At 39.5% G+C, this 17,064-nt stretch overlaps 1 protein-coding gene across 5 annotated transcripts in view; it reads left to right on the top strand.

The window, feature by feature from the left end:
* PPP1R12B (protein phosphatase 1 regulatory subunit 12B) overlaps positions 1 to 15,145 on the top strand; it is a 177,189-nt gene extending 162,044 nt beyond the window's left edge. For 3 of the 5 annotated variants that reach the window (XM_061631875.1, XM_061631874.1, XM_061631877.1), the window contains one exon: positions 9,163 to 15,145. In XM_061631875.1, the coding sequence (XP_061487859.1) occupies positions 9,163 to 9,249 (87 nt within the window). In that variant the 3' untranslated portion in view covers positions 9,250 to 15,145. Of the gene's footprint in view, positions 1 to 1,497; positions 1,678 to 9,162 lie in introns of all 5 variants that reach the window. The other 2 variants (XM_061631873.1, XM_061631872.1) reach the window with 1 other exon arrangement.
* Positions 15,146 to 17,064: the final 1,919 nt, after the last annotated feature.

The raw sequence follows: 17,064 nt of genomic DNA, 5'->3' as shown, positions 1-17,064 counted from the left end.
AATATTCTAATAAGATTGCTACACCTTTCAAGATCTGCTTGTGTCTTTTTATTTCAGTTTTTACACTATGCTGAAAGCAAAACATATTAGACATTTATTTCTTTAGAAAATTGGCTCCTTTTAAAGTCTGCCTTGAAAATTAACCCTTCTAAAGGGAAGTCATTCTCTTTGTTGCTGTGAAAGCAATTTTAAAATCCTAATTGTCAGTATACTTGGCTTTTGGAATTCCTACAGGATTTTATTCCTCTTTCATAATAGAGAAAACTGGCACAGAAAAAGAAACCCACTTTTCTAAATTGGTTTGAATCTCTTAAAACAAGTTATGCTGACCATTTTCACTGTACTGCTATATCAGGGGTAGAGAACCTCCAGCCTATGGGCTAGTCTTGCCCATCAGGAGGTCCAATTTGACCCGCAAGGCCATTTTGCCAAATCCATGCCCACCTGTTGGGTGATGCCAGCTGATGAGTGGATAGTTCAATCCTGGTGTGAGCTGTTTTACCAGCACATTCTCTCCAGGGAACACGCTGGTGAAGCAGACTGCACAGAGAGCAGGACTGAGCCCACCGTTCATGAGCTGGGTACTGCTTTGCCAGCTCATTCCCTACAAGGAATGCACTGACAAAATAGACCTCTCCTCCACCCTGTGAGTCAACTATCACCCACCTATCAGTCACCTGATGACATTATGTAACCCCACCCACCTGTCAAAGTTGGTCCAGAGGTTCGGGGGAGATAAGATCCAGCCTACTGGGCCAAAAAGGTCCCTCACCCCTGTGCTTAGACTATGCCCACACATGAAAAAGTGTGTATTTATTTTGAGAGGGATGTTTTTGAAGATTCTACATGAATGGTGTTTAGTGTTAAACAGCTGATTAGCTAAATTGTGGAACAACGCTCAGCATGAATATGCGTATAGACTGCATGGGCTGTAAGAGTTTTGTATCGTGGCAGAATTCAGAGCTGTACAAACTAATTTCCCTTTCCACTGCATATAATACTGCATCTTGTATAGTGAAGAGGATAGTGAGATTTAGACCAACTCCTTTTAAAGCAATCCATTTCAGCTGCTACAATATCACCTTTTCCTAGGCAAAGGCACCTTGGTTGATCTTATGAAGTGATTTATAAAGATACTAAATTGCCCTATTGGTGCGCTGTGGTTAAACCAGCATTAGTCAGTAACTTGCAGTGGGACTTAAAAAGTGCTATGCACAAGTTTCACACTCTATTAGAGAGCAATAATTTGTCACCTTTGGTGACAGTTTCATTAAATTTCAAACTTGGGTAGGTTCAAGTCTTAAACGAATGAGCAGCATATGTGGCTTCTTTTTGGTCTCTCTGCCATGCTGTCCAGCTTCTGTGCTTTCAGTGCTTTCCACCTCTCATTGCTGCTCTTCTTCTTTTTTTCTTGCTTGTCAATTGAATTTGTGTTTCTGTGCTGTTTTATATTCTCTGTTTTGTCTTTGTCTGTCTCCTCCATGTCTCACTTTGCAGAACCTTCACCAGCTCAAACAGATTCACACTTTGAGGCAGATGAATGAGCAGCTGTTGGCCGAAAACAGGGCTTTGACCCGGGTTGTAGCCAGGCTGTCGCAGTCCGCTGAGCCCCCAGAGTCAGAAGAGCTATAGCATCTCCCCCTCCTGTTGATCTCGCCTCTCCTTCCACTCTTCCAGGCAGGTCTTTGCTCTTATTGTCTGTCTGAGCTATTCACTACCCTTTCTGCATTCTTCCTAAACGGGTCAGATAAGGAATGTGGCATTCAAATAATAGTATGGAAGTCGATGCCTATTCAAATACTACCGATTATAAACTTTACATTTCTTCTCTTCAGTCACTTTTCTTCAGGTATGCATTTTCCTCGTATGTGTTCTGCATCAGAGAATGATGACCAGCATAGTGATGGTTTTGTTCAGGTTTTACTTTGCCTTTTTAAAGACTTGTTGGATGAGAGCGACTAACAGAGGCAGAACAAACACAAAGAAATCCAGCTGACTGGTTGCCATGAGTGTGGGAAAGGGTATGTTAGAATAATGCAGCACTGAAGGTAAATGTATGATTTCATTAATACTACCAAAATCTATGCAAGTGACCAGATTTGGGACATATGGATCAGTGTTAAGGATGGATTCTCACGTTGAATAATTTCATGGCATGGCATGGTGTCTGATGTGAACTAGTAGTGCTGCAGTCCAGTTTTGTCACTGAAATCAGTGGTGAGGTAGGTTGTATTCTAGCTGCTTTTTTGTGAGCTTGTGAGCTCATTTTGTAAGCTCCTAATTGTGTGTGTAAGATGGGAGACAGTAAGTACTGGGAACTGCAAAACAAAGAGCCAAGATCTTTGTTGTGAGATGCTATAGCTTAACTGTTTTCAGATATGTTTGGGAGCAAATTTGATATGGTTACCAAGATGGTTGTTCTCTTTCAAGTGAATTTGCTATACTGCTATAGTGTTTTAAACTACCCTTTTCACATCAGCCCTTATACCAGAGAAGGAAGTAATAATAGTATTCAAGCCCCAGACCAGTTCCTAGTAATCAAATCTAATTGCATTGCTGAAAAATTTATAGATACTTTAAGTGTCTAGCTATTTGCATAGATAAAAACAGGCTAGGAAAGTCAACTAAGAGGGGATATTGCAGAAGTCTTCAAAATAGTGTGAAATGGGCAAAGAGAGCTAGTTCTTCCAAACACTAACTATGGATGGCAACAAGTTAAAGAACACACAGTAAGTTAAAAACAAATGAAAACCATCTTTTTCATCTTAAAACACATAATTAACCTGTGATCCTCCATCAGCAAAAGCAGGTATAGCTTAAAAAAGAAAAGGACTAGATAGCTTCATAGAAGATATGATTATCAAGAACTGAGGCTTGTTCAGAGCATCCTATAATGGCGCTTTGGGTTCTCCTAAGAAGTTAACTCTGCAGAAGTTAGGTATATGGCAAGCCGCCTTTGTTGGTTTTTCTGAAGCATCTAGATCTTGTCACTATTGAAGAGGGAAAACTAGACTGGATACATAGACTGGTCTTGTCCAGTATATCTGTCTCATTAGCCTTGGAGATGATTTTACATATTTTTGCAATAAGCTCCAGTTAACATGCTTTGTTCTGGCAGTTCATCACTTCCTGCATACTAAAATTAGATAAAAGCTAAGGCCAACTCAATACCCCTAACCTTCTGGAGCAGATTTGGAGAGAGGAGTGGGGGAATAAAGTTTCATTGCACCAACTAGCAGTATTGATGCAAATCCTTGTCGATATAAGTCCTTGCGCTGATTGAACAATCATTTAGCACAACATTGTATACTACCCTTGGTCAATAACATCCAAAGGATATCATGAATAAACATTAATATTTAAATTCCTATGGTTCAGTGGCCCTTTGTACCCCCCCCCCCAGGTGTAGCACTTAAATGTAGATATTTAGTATACTTGGTAGGGGGGATGAAAATGGACTGCCTTCAAGTCGATTCCAACTTATAGGGTTTTCATGGTAAGTGGTATTCAGAGGGGGTATACCATTGCCTCCCTCTGAGGCTGAGAGGCAGTGACTGGCCCAAGGTCACCCAGTGAGCTTCATGGCTGTGTGGGGATTCGAACCCTGGTCTCCCAGGTCATAGGCCAACACTCTAACCACTACACGACACTGGCTCTCGTTTAGTATACTCAGTACCAGATATTTTCAGTCTCCCAAGTATACTGCTAAGGAATTAGAAGTATTTCCTGCCATGGTGTAATAGTTGAAGATTATTATAGAGTATTAACCTGTTTACTTATGCTTTGAGCTTTCCTGATGCTTTTAAGTTATACAAGGTGTTTGCTTTAAGTACTTGGTGCCTTTTTGCTTTTCATGCTATGCTTGCTACATATAGCCATTCTAATCCAAAAATCCAAAGCAGTCATTTTTTTCCCCTTGAGGACTGAAGCAACAAAGAAAAAGGTTTTTTTTTTTTTGGTAAACCACTTTGAGGTTTTATTACAATCAATTGATATATAAATGTTGTGAAATAAATAAAACAAGGTATTTCTTTGCACATGCTAAACAAATGACTTTAATAGCTTTACGGACATGCCATTCAGATGCATTGTCTTCTATCTCACTGTGATGTTACTAGGTCTACCTGGAATGTACATTTGCACTGTATATGCAGAAAAATGCTTCTCTGGGTATTTATGGAAGCACTGCTAAGGCTAGTTAATCCCCTAGTACATATATTTTCATTGTGTTTAGTATGAATTTGTTTCATGGAAATCATGTAATGAATTCTGCATAAATGTTTTGGGGAACCACCGATGTATTGTGCTCTATATTACATGGTAATATTTTTTGTCTTTCCTGCCGTAGTTTGACCAGTTAGCTGTCATGTTTGCACCCATGTGGTGTCAAGGACGCCACTGGGCTGATGATAGAACTTGTTCTGGTATCCTGTGTTTGCTTAATAATCTCGCTTCTGGGCTTTGCTTTCCTATTTTAAAATGAAAATAATGGTTGTGCTGTTCATTGTCTGAGAATTTTAGAAAGTGTCTGAATATTGTTGCAGGACTCATCCTGTAATGCCTGTAACATCAACTCTGTTCACACAGTGGTGTGTAGCTCATGATGAAACCATTGCTTGTGTCATGAAACCATTGTTTGTGTCAAGTTGCAGATGCTTGTTTTTTGAGGAAACAAGCATAGAATGGAGTTCCCTAGGGAAGATGAGTTATGCTGAAGTATTTATTTTTATTTATTTTATTTTATTCAGCTTATATCCCGCCCGACTAGCAAACAGCTCTCTGGGTGGCAAACATAGAAACATATACAATAATAAAATTACAAGATCAATATAACAAATATAAAAGTACATACTCTAAAATACCAATTACAACATTTACATAAATAACTTAGATTAAAATGCCTCAGAGAAGAGAAAGGTTTTAACCTGGCACCGAAAAGATAATAGGCGCCAGGCGTACCTCCTCGGGGAGACTATTCCACAATTCGGGGGCCACCACTGAGAAGGCCCTAGATCTTGTTACTACCCTCCGGGCCTCCCTATGGGTCGGGACCCGGAGGAGGGCCTTCGTAGTAGACCGTAGTGTACGAGCCGGTTCATAACGGGAGAGGCGTTCCTGCAGGTATCGTGGTCCCGCACCGTATAAGGCTTTATAGGTTAATACCAACACTTTGAATCTGGCCCGGTAGCATATTGGAAGCCAGTGCAGGCGAGCCAGAACAGGTGTTATATGCTCAGACCGCTTAGTTCTTGTTAGCAGTCTGGCCGCCATATTTTGCACTAGCTGTAGCTTCCGAACCGTCTTCAGAGGTAGCCCTATGTAGAGCGCGTTGCAGTAGTCCAAACGTGAGGTTACCAGAGCATGAACCACTGATGTAAGGTCCTCCTTACTCAGATAGGGACGTAGCTGGGCTACCAACCGAAGTTGGTAAAACGCATTCCGTGCCACCGAGGCTACATGGGCCTCGAGTGATAGGGAAGAGTCTAAAACAACTCCCAAACTACGAACCTGATCCTTTAGGGGGAGTGTAACCCCGTCCAGGACAGGGTATGTATCCACCATCTGACCAGAGAAACCATCCACCAGCAGCATCTCAGTCTTATCCGGATTGAGTCTCAGTTTGTTAGTTCTCATCCAGTCCATTGTCGCATCCAGACAACGGTTCAGCACATCGACCGCCTCACCTGAAGAAGATGAAAAGGAGAAGTAGAGCTGCGTGTCATCAGCGTAATGGGGAATAGACTTATGCCATCCAGGGCTGTGGAGTTGGTACGCCAAACCTTCAACTCCGACTCCTCTATTTTTCTACTGTCTGACTCCGACTCTGACCCCACCCAAAATTGCTTCCAACTCCACAGCCCTGGAAAGGGCTGTAAATGTCTTTTTAAATTGGAAGCTCTCATAGGAGCATTTTTATCGCTACCTGAATATGCGCTGATCTTGGCATCACAGCATTTGTCTTCATCTGGGTCCTGTGTCATACACTGACACACAAAATGTTTTCCATCTTGAGTTATGGTGAAATGCTCAACTACATCTGACTTCCTGGGAAGCTTCTTTGACATTTTAAATTTATATTTTTAAAAAATTGTCAATCAAAATTTATTTTGAAGTTGGAGTTGGTACATTTCTACCGACTCCGACTCCACCCAAAATTGCTTCCGACTCCAGAGCCCTGATGGCATCACCATTATGGTTTGCCATGACGTTCCAAAATAAGGGGCATATGATGTAATACAAAATAAGAAAATTACACCCAATGGCAACTCTTAACTGCATCTTTTTATACCGTAAACATGAGTTGTAGATTCAAAACCTAGTTAACTGATTAAATCATAATCATAAGGAGCTAAGCTTTTTTTTCTGTTAACATCCAGCATAGCCAACAGCTTGTTGAATAACACTAATACTAAAAGGCGTAAAGAGTCTTGATGAATGATGTGTTATCAAAAAGCATGACAAAGTAAATTATTTCATTTATTAACCATTTGATCAGCGTTGTTTTTCAGACATCTTCATTCACATCATTTTCTCCCAGGAAGCAAGTTGCATTGTGATATTTCACCATTCTTGCAACTACGCCGTTCATCTCCTCCTTGCACTGTTTACACTTTGCATGTTTTCCTTTTCTGCCCAGGGAAGGAATTTCTTCAAAATAATCCCAAACAGGATCTCTCTTAAGCCCAGAAGCCATGACAGTCGTTCTGTGGCAAATGTGTATGGGAATATAGGTACTGGAAGATGTGTCTACTATAATGTCTTCCCTTATTTCTTTCCAGTCCTCTCCACTGTTCCTTTATACTCTGCCTCCAGCTGTCCTTTTCTATATTGTCTCTGTCCTAATTCCTTTGCCTGGTGTGGCCCAGCTCCGCCATCACATAAGCTCAGAACAACAACACTCCCATTCCCATCCAGTCTGTTTCTGTATACATGTAACTTTAGTCAGACAAGCAAGAGTTTGTAGTTAGGGTGGGCAGAGCCATTTTCATGAGATAAAAAACTAAAATGAATGCCCATGTTTGATTTGTAGATAACTCAATGTGTGTGAGTGTGATAGAGCCATTAATTCATTTTAATGAGATTGTAAGTGTAGGTTTAGCATGTTTGTAATAAGATAGAATGGAATGAGAGAAATGTACTATTTTATTAATGATTTTTCAAAACAATAAAAATATTTAAATTTTTAAAAACCTGATTTTTTAAAAATCAGATTTTTATTCACTCTGCAAGTATGCGAACTCATTGGGGAGAGGGAAGGATTATGTTCCATTGGTCACATTCCTCTTTACCCTTCTCATTGCCTATTTCTAAGGGCCACCACACTGACAATTTATCTACATGGGTGGTAGCGGGGGGAGGGGGGACATATGCTTTTTATCCCATTCTGTGTGAAAATAAGAAAGCTACTTTGTTATCCTCCTGTCTGTCATGTATTCCCATTGGCAGCAGGTTCCCAATAAGTCTGTGTGAGGAAAAGTGTACATACCACCCCCACACAGAGCACCATGTATATGAACATGTCATGATTGAAGTGCCCTTAGTGATTTTATCTTGATTATGATGGGTAAGGAATCTTACTCACACTTACTTGCTCACACTGAGACCTGCTCTCTTCTCCCTGGTCTCTAGGCTCTATCGGGCATCATATCAATACCCTTGTCATGCCAGGCACCTGGTCGTTTCCCTCAACAGATGCCAAATTCTAGGAATTCATGGGAGCTTGATGTGGCTGGCAAAATGCTCAGGAGCCTTGAAAGTGAGCTGTCATAATTAAACATGTGCTGCATGCTACCTCAGTTAGTAAAGGCATAAGAATTCCAAACTTCATCCCTGGCCCAAAATAGATCACTCTTGGATGTCCTTGCCCCAGAATCACTTGGCATTACCAGGCACCCAATAATAGCACTTATTTTCACAATCTGTAATTCCTCTAAATATATTGAGTTAAACAAAACATGTGCTTCGTAAATCACTTGTTGATCAGATAAAGAGACCTTTTATTCGTTTTTTTAAATGATGCCAATTTCAATCTATCATCTTCTATCTGTTTTAGAAAGTGGTTTGTTTGCTTTGCATTTCAACACCTATTAAGATGTCTTAACTAAATTTTGTGTGATAGTTCCTGAGATTGAGGAACAGGTTTTTATATATGTTTGAATACAGTTGGGCACCATTTTGAATCAAGATGGAGGACTGAACCTTTCAGAATTGCACTGATTGCTTTCTTAGAATTCCTGACCAACACCAGCTGCTAGTATTTGATAACTGAAGCTGCTGGTATTTGATAACTCACCAGATACACAATTGGGAGCCTGCTGTCCATGGAGGTTACCACCTTTTTCAAAAAACCAAATCCATATGCATAAATTGTTACTTTCTAAGCCTCTGGTGTGGGCAAGGTGGGGTGTGTTTATATATGCATGGTACATTTAAGGATAGATTTCAATAATAAATGTGTATGGTAATACCAGGCTTTTGTGAGCAAAATGTCTCGTCGTGACTATTGTTTGTATATGTTGAAAAGGACACTAATAGATGCACCTAACTTGTAACAGAAATCCCACTTAACCAGACCATTGGATTGTAATTGTGACTCAACACATGAAAACATAGTGTGTGAATCCACCCTAAGTTTTCTGAAACTGTACAACTTGCCCTTCAAGATTTAAAAGTGAGAGATCTCTATTGCATGGGGTTTATTCCGGTGTTAAGGCACAATGCTACAAGGCAAGTGCATTTCCTAAAATGAGGAAAGCAGAATAGTGCATGTAACATTGTCCAGGATGGTGGACAAGTTCAAGTTGTGCTAGATTACAATTGTTCTCCAAAATGTATTCATGCTTAATAGTACTTCTGGGTATATTTTTCTTGGCTTACAAATGTTAATGTTAATGTGTGTGAGGTATAACAGTAGGTGCTACTCTGTATATGCGAAAACTGAAGAGTCAATTTTATGTTTCATCTTAGAGATATGCATATGATAAATACACACTATATATGTTCTTGTTGGCCTGAGTTAGCTGCTTCTAAGATAAAATCCATTTTGGATTGATTAATACTAGACTACTATCATTGGGTGGTTGTGTGTTTCTCTTCCACCATGGCTGAATAGGAATTTCAGGACAGCCCATGCTAAAATGTTTGGATCTTGTCTTTGAACAGGTTTTGACAGAGCTGAAGTCAGACAATCAACGGCTGAAAGATGAAAATGGAGCACTCATCCGTGTCATCAGTAAACTCTCAAAGTAATATATTGAACATAGGATGGTCCTAAAGGGGAGATTTCTGTGCACATGCTGCCAACCCTGTTTCTGATCTTCCAGTTGAAAGAACAGCTGGTATTTCAGACATGGATCAGCTAGCCACACTCTTCACTGTTCTTTGCACCTTGCTAGGCATTCCCTTATTGCACAGTACTTATCCTTCCTCAAAACACAGCATGCCTTGCCATGTTTTATTATTTTTGGAATGTTGAAGTAACTCATTTAGGAGACAAAGACTGGGTTGGCACTATCTGAGCTGCCGAAATGATCTGCTGTCAGCTCCATATCTGTCCACCGTAATCTGAGAAGAATCTACTGTAATAAGCGATATAGAAGTGACTAGTATTGACCCAACGTGTCTTAAGATACTGTCTTGGAGTAGGAATAGTGAGTGAAACTAGGAATTGTCACTGAGGACTTATCAATCTCCATTCTGGAATCTGGGAGTCTGCGGTGCTGGTGAAAGCCACTACGATTATTTCTCTGGGAGTCTGAAAGTGGTTACTCAGCTTGGAGATTTGTGTTCTCCGTATATCTCAGTAGCTGACTGATTTATTTAATGTAAGATTTAAAATAATTTAATTTGGGGATCCAATCAGTGGTTCCCCTCTTTGTTTTGCTTCATCTTTTGCATCCCCCTCCCACGATGGTTCTTGCTGTTCTTTTCTATGGTTGCCTTTTCCAGTACTGTTTAGTGATACCATGGTCTTATAGCCTCTGTTTTCTTTGGGTAACACTTTGTGCATTTTATCTTTTGAGACTTTTAGTAGAAGTACAGCTAACCAGCAAATATTGCTTATTGAATTCCCAGTTGTATGAAATCCACACCGAAAGTACCCATGTATGGCTCATTTTCCTTGAAGTGATAACACTGCATGAAAAACATGGTGAAGTAATTGGGCAAACTAGTCATATTTATGGTAATTTTCCAACAGATGCACATTCAGTTGAAGATGTGAGTGTTCTCAGTTTTAAAAGCAGAAGAAGACTGAGGGATGATGGATAGAGGTGCTTAACCCTTTGGAAAATGATGACCCTCAGTCTTGATGGAAAATCTTGTAATGTTTGAGAATTTTGATACTGTGATAGTTTGCACATTTGTAAAATATGAATTTACATCAACTGCAGGATATGCATTAGTCAGAAATAGTTTCTGTGCATACTAGAAATGAATGAATTCATTTTTATGGATTCTCAGAATGTAACTAATTTACACACACTGTTCTTCTGGGTACTACAAAGAACCAGACTTCACATGCAGAACTTATTAACAAGGTTTCCTGTCAATAATATGATGACATGCCAGTGGACTTGCTCTTTTAATTATCACCATTGTGTAAAAAAGAACCTTTGGGAGCTGAGAATAACCACACATAAATACATGCAGGTGAGCAGTGGCAATACAGCCATTTCTTTCAGCATCGCTTAGTGGGGCAAAGTGAATGATCTGCATTTGATCTACTATGGATCACCTCTGAGACAAAGACACAGGTGGTTTTAATCATTTTGTCTTTTTTTCCTTATGCAAGGATGGAATCTAAAGTTCCACAAACACTCCCGCTCACTCAACAGAACTTCACCATCCTCTCTTCCCCCCGTACAGCCTTAAAATCTGTTTCAGAGGGTCCCCAACTCTGGAGGATATTTTGAAGGCATGTGGGGAGGGGGGCTTCAGGAAGGAGGAGAGGAAGGTGAACTCCAGTTGCACAAACAGAAGTCTGTCTCACTCACACAACACAACCCCATATGTTTGGATTCCCCATCTGAGTAGAACTATGGGAATTCTGTTAAAAGACAGTAGTCCCCATCTTTGTGCAGAAGCACCTCAATAGGCTAATCCAAAGTTCTTAGAGTCTACTATGATGAAGATAGCTTGCCCCTTTGAAAGAAAATTAAAGTTAAACCCTGAAGTCTTAGCAAACTATTTGAAAAAAAGCCATTCTGTTTCATTTTTAGAACAGCAGATAATCAGGATTCTGGATGGGTCAGATAATTATTTGATAAAATTTCATGTACTTTACTGATATTATCCACTGTTATTTTAAAATCCATTTTTACACACACATACATTACTTTACTGCCCGCATTGTTTCAGAACTAGATAGGCTGAGGGTGGGGGGATGGGGCATGCTTTCTTTTGGCCATAACATGTGCTGATCTCTGTGAGTGATACTTTTCAACACAGGCATGCTAACATGCCAATCTGGCTAATTTTACATGGGTGAGGAATATTCAGCTGATTTTTTTTCATACTCTGTCATGAATGATCACTTAACAGCACAGAAGAAGCAGACATGTCGTGCTTGTAATCCATTCTATAGTGATTCCTGGATTCTACTGCTGCTAGTTCTCACTTGAGATACAGTAGGTAATTAAATCACACCGTTTTAAAGTGTGTGCCTTTAAAGACAAACACTATGATAGCTGATAACAGCAGGGGTGGCTAGCCTGTGGCCCTCCAGATGTTGGAGGACCCAAACTCTGAATCAGCCCCAACCAACATGGCCAATAGTCAGGGATGATGAGAGTTGAAGTCTAGCTGCAGCTGGAAGGCCACAGGTTAGCCACCCATGTGATACAGCATGAACAATGATTGACACAAGTCAAGACTTTTTAAAGTTAGGATTTGATATATAAACCTGAATTCTGTCGAACCTGAAAATTATGTGAACAAATTGATCCTGTTGACAAGCCAAAACACTGACTATAACATATGTGGTACTAAAAATAGCTGAATTAGATTATTCCATGGAGGTCACCAAGATCAGTACTGGCTTCTGACCATCATGCACCTTGACATTCTGGGTCTCATGACATGTACTCTGATAGGTAACAGTTTTTCTTATTTTGTCTTTGTTAATAACATCTTAAGGCTTCTCTAAACCAATCACTTGAGAACCCATTTTTATTCCAACACTAAAGCCAACATTAACCTGGTCTGGACAATAATCTCATTTTAATAAACTAAGGTACAAATGAACTGTCTGCCCGCACACACAGCTCTTTTGTTCAAGTTGTGATTAAACCAAGAAATCTCTAACAACTTTGGAACGAGGCTGGATCTTAAATCTTGGTTTGAAACTAGTTTTAAGATACTGGCTTGTTCCAAAGCTGGTAGCCATAGTTTTCTAATCTGGAAAACTCTGGTAAATTAGAGACCTTAGTTTAATCATACCTCACACAAATGGAGATGCAAAAGTGGCTGTGTACAGGAGCAAAATCATATCTTGATTTATTAAGCTAAGAGTTGATTGTTCAAACAGAATTATTTTAATTTTAACCAATAAACTCCTGAACAATTCAGGAAAATATGCCTGTTTTAAAGAAAATACGGAGAGAAGATATTGCTACTACTGAAATATGATTGCTTTATATTGCTATGTTTTTAGTATTCTGATGGATTTTATATAATGTTAATTATAATTGTGAAGTCTGCTAGAACATTCTCTACAAAAGTACAAATTATGTGGGGAAAACATTTTAACTGAAAGGGTTTTCTTGAAAATCTGCCTTGCTACTTTCTTACTCCCAGAAGCTTTTTCAGCTGAATGAACTTCATTAAGATGTGTTTGCATGTGTAAAGTCTTATAAATTCATTCCTCATCTGTGTTGACATTTCTGTGCAACTTTTCTGATATAAGAAGCATAGCCTAGAGTAAGAAAGAAATGGGTTTCATTGCTCGCAAACTGTGAACACAAGGTTTTCATGGGGTGCAGTTGGCCAGAGCAAAGTTTCAGATGAAACTAGAGGCATGCAAAAAGGACTACGTTGAGGGAAACAAATGCAAATACAGAAGTAGTATTGACAGCTGACATTTTGTGGTTGATTGCCTTACGTTAAGAGGAGCTCTGTTGTATTACTAAAATACAATATGGATAATACGGACAGCTATCGTATGCAAAGAACTCTGAAACAGTGAATGGAAATGGAAATTCAAGTGTGGGTAGAGGTAGAGCTGCAAGAGCAAATGTATTTGATTTGTCTGTCTTTAGTGACAGTTGATGATGTAGCATCTGCTCTCTGCCCATGTTGATTTACATTTAACTGAGGGAATTAATGGATGTCTCTAGAGGTCTGGCCAGATATATTTCAACCAGACATCTTCAGTATGGCAGGGTTTATGAGTGCACTGCATTCCATCAAATCAGCTAATTTTAGATTTGTTAGTGGTTTCTAGTCCACAGATATATAATTATTATTGGAAGCCAGCCTATAGAAATCTGATAACAAAGCAAGTAATGCCATCAGACTTACTTCTTTTAAGGGCTGTAGATATATACAATCTGTGATTGTTCATTTGTAGGTCCTATTCTCAGTGAGTAACCTGGAATGATAAGACTAGCTATGAAGGTCAATTGATCAAATCATTGGACATAAATCATATGCAAGTCCCTGACTGTGCTTGGGTATACAGGAGACTTAACATTTACTGTTCATTAGGTGAAGATCAGATCTGTTTCCAGGCTGGTGAGCTTAATGTGTAAATGTAGGTGGAAGAGAGTGAAATGTAGTTCTTTCCTCCACCTATATCTGAAGCATTTTGATTGAACATTTTCCCCTCCCCTGCCAACTCTGCCATTAGCAGGTAGCCAAGGCTTGGGATTTACTGGCAATGAATAGAAATCACAGTTGAAATCAAAATATACCTAAGAGATTATTTCTACTGCATCATGTTTGTTTACCCCCATAACCACTAGTATTCTTTCAGAATTGGAGACTTTTTTGTGAGAAGGGCCTTAGTTAATTTCAAATTCCCACTTGATTTCAAATGCACATGCCCCTTAACAAACATGTCTCCAGTAGTTTTGTATGAATTTTATCTGTATCTGAAAGTGATGTAGTTTTTGTAGGACTCCTTGCAAGTGGGTTAAATGGTAGAAGTCTGCCTTCCTCACTGAGAATGTAATTTGTCCTTTGCACTCACGCTGATGCACCTTTTTATAAAGCAGTTCTGTATTTGTGCTTTAGGTTTGGTGTAGGTTCCTTTTTGCCATACTTTCATCTTGACTTTTCCTACTTTTCTTCACTGCTGCCATATTAGCTCCCCTGATGCACAAGGCACGTGAAGTCCTGCATTTTTGGATGTGATCCTTCAGACACGTTAAGGATGTGAAGAAAGAGAACCTCTTACAAAAGGCAATTATAAGTTTGTTTCAAGCTTGCAAAATCCCCAGAGTTTTTTCCTTTAGAGACTTACGTTTGGATCACATTCACCATGTTTGAAATCTTTTTGCATGATTCTCCTAGAGGCAGCATATTCCAAGGGCTTTTTACCAAGAATAACATCTGAGCAGCTCACAGGTAAAATTAACCCACCTCCCAGGGGCAGTTCTTTTCTTCCTTTCCCCAACAACTGTTCTCTGTTTTCCTGGGGCAGATCAGACCCTTGAGTGTTCTAAGGGTGTTCAAGGTGTTCTCAATAAATACTCTTGAGTAACAGCACAAGCCAAGTTGTTTCCACAGGGCCTGTTGTGCATCTCCCCGCCCCTCTCTTGATCCCCTTCAGCTCATTTTGTTGAGGAATCTAGTAACAAGTTCTCTCTGCAAATGCTAACTCCTGGAAAAGAAAGAGTGGTGTTCTGCGCTTGGCTCACTACCTTCCCAAGCAGCAAGTATTCTGTACTTACCTGTTTTAAGGAGAGTTTTACAGATTTTTGTAAATACACTACTTGGAGAAAAGACTAGCCTGAGAGTGATGGGAAAGAATGTATTTTTATGCAACTTTTTGAGTGGCCTTTCAAACTCTGAGATGAATGGTTTTTGTTTTCCTGATTGTTATATAGTATTCTAAGTATATGTTTGAAAGTTTGAGGATAATATTCACGTTTATAATGCTTGTAAACACAACAGTATTTATAAATGAATAAAATAAGTGCTTTAACACCGCCTGAGTCTGCCTTAATAATGAGGGCATATTCTCGCTATTTTATTTATTTGTTTGTTTGTTTATTAGATTTATATCCCACCCTTCCTCCAAGTAGGATTCCAGGGCTCCTGGTTGAATTACAAATTATTTTCTATGACAGAGGAAAATTTTCTTCTAGTGGGTCTTTTGGCGAAGTAGACGTTACCCCACCTCTTTATCTAATATAATCTAATTTTCACTCGGCAGAGCCCATTGATGCTAGGTTACCTTTGTCTTAGATAGGAAACTTGAAGCAGTGGCTGAAAATAATAGCAACACATGAAATAAAACCATATGCGGAATCAAGTCATGTAGATCCTTAGCATTTACCATATTTTGCTGCCATTGGAAATATGGACTAGGACAAGTTGAGGGGACTGTTACAAGACATTTAAGTGAAACAACACGAACATAATATATTTTTATTCAACGCACACACTTCAGAATGGAATGGAACAGGAGCTACCTTTATGTCCTGTTGTGAGGATTTTCACCTCTTTTGCAACAATTTGGCATTGGATTAACGAGGTCTTTACTGCTTTTTCCCCAAATAAAAAGCTTCCTGCAGATAGCAAATTAGCAACTGCCTGGACTTTTTAAAATATTATTATATTTAAATATTTAAATAAGTATACATTAAAATATTAAATAAATATATATTAAAATATTAAATATATATTAAAATATTAAAATACTAAAATAATATTTAAAATACTAATATGGGGATAGCATTAAGAAAATAGGATCTCCCTTGCAGTCTGCATTGGTACAGTCTCAAATTCTACTCAAATGACTGCACAAGAGAGGTATGAAAATTTGATGCTTGAATCATTGTTTTGGCTGTGTGTCTTGTGAACAAGTGATACATAAATTGATCTACATGTAAGTTGCTTTCAAAGTGGAATTTCTGCTCCTAGTTCTCTGACACCTTCACATAATAGGTCAAGTTGCAGTATCCACCAATTTCTTGTGCATACGGGGATTCTGCCCATGCACACCCTACACCTACTTACTGGACTTCCTCACCAACACTTCCCTGCATGAAGTGAATAGGGAAGCCCATGCCACTCTGCCCAGGCCTATTGCTAATGTGGGAAAGCAGCTGCTCCTTAACAGGATTGGGGCTAGGGAGCCTCTTGCAGTAAAAGCCATCACTCCACTTCAATAGAGTAGCAGCATTCCTCAACCTGGTGCCCTCCCCATGATTTGGACTACAAATATCTTCAGCCTTGGTAAATGGCCAGTGATGATAGAACTTGTAATCCAAAACATCTGGAGGGCATCAGGTTTGGACAGGCTGCTCTACAGAGTGGCTTATCAATGCAGGAGCTGCTTTCAGGTGGGTGGGGCACAAGGAAACCCAGTGGAGCAAGGAACTCTCTAACCAGTCCCTTGCATTCCAGGCTATATCTGAACATGAATCATATCTGACTTTACCTGTAAGCAGAGTCAGAACACTTTCTTCCCTAGCCTCATCTTAGTGTAAGGACATTTTATGCACTGAGTTGCCATTAGATGTACCAAAGCTCCAGGGCCAGTCTGGTTCTAAGTTTGGATGCCTGACAAAGAACTCATAAAAGGGAGAATCACTTCTTCATTTTCTTTATGGTTCTTTTTTATCCCCCTTGCCTAATTACCAACTCCCTGTAGGCAAGCAGGCATCGCCAGTGCTGGAAAGAGGCTAAACTTTGTAAAATACATAGGGATTAAGCATAATGAGAGAGAGAGAGATAAAGCTGTCACCAGCAGTATATATTGCATTTAGGGGAAGAAATAGCTCTCAAGAGCCACAGTCAAGCACGCACACAACTATTTTGATTCAAGAGAAACAATTTGTCTACTATAAAGGCCAGTTTTCCACAGAGCACATCTTTACCTCATTGTCAAGGAGTTTC

This window comes from Rhineura floridana, chromosome 6, assembly GCF_030035675.1.
Source record: "Rhineura floridana isolate rRhiFlo1 chromosome 6, rRhiFlo1.hap2, whole genome shotgun sequence".
Taxonomy (NCBI): Eukaryota; Metazoa; Chordata; class Lepidosauria; order Squamata; family Rhineuridae; genus Rhineura; species Rhineura floridana.
The sequence above is the reverse complement of the archived record's forward strand: the minus strand, read 5'-3'. Positions and strand labels throughout refer to the sequence as shown.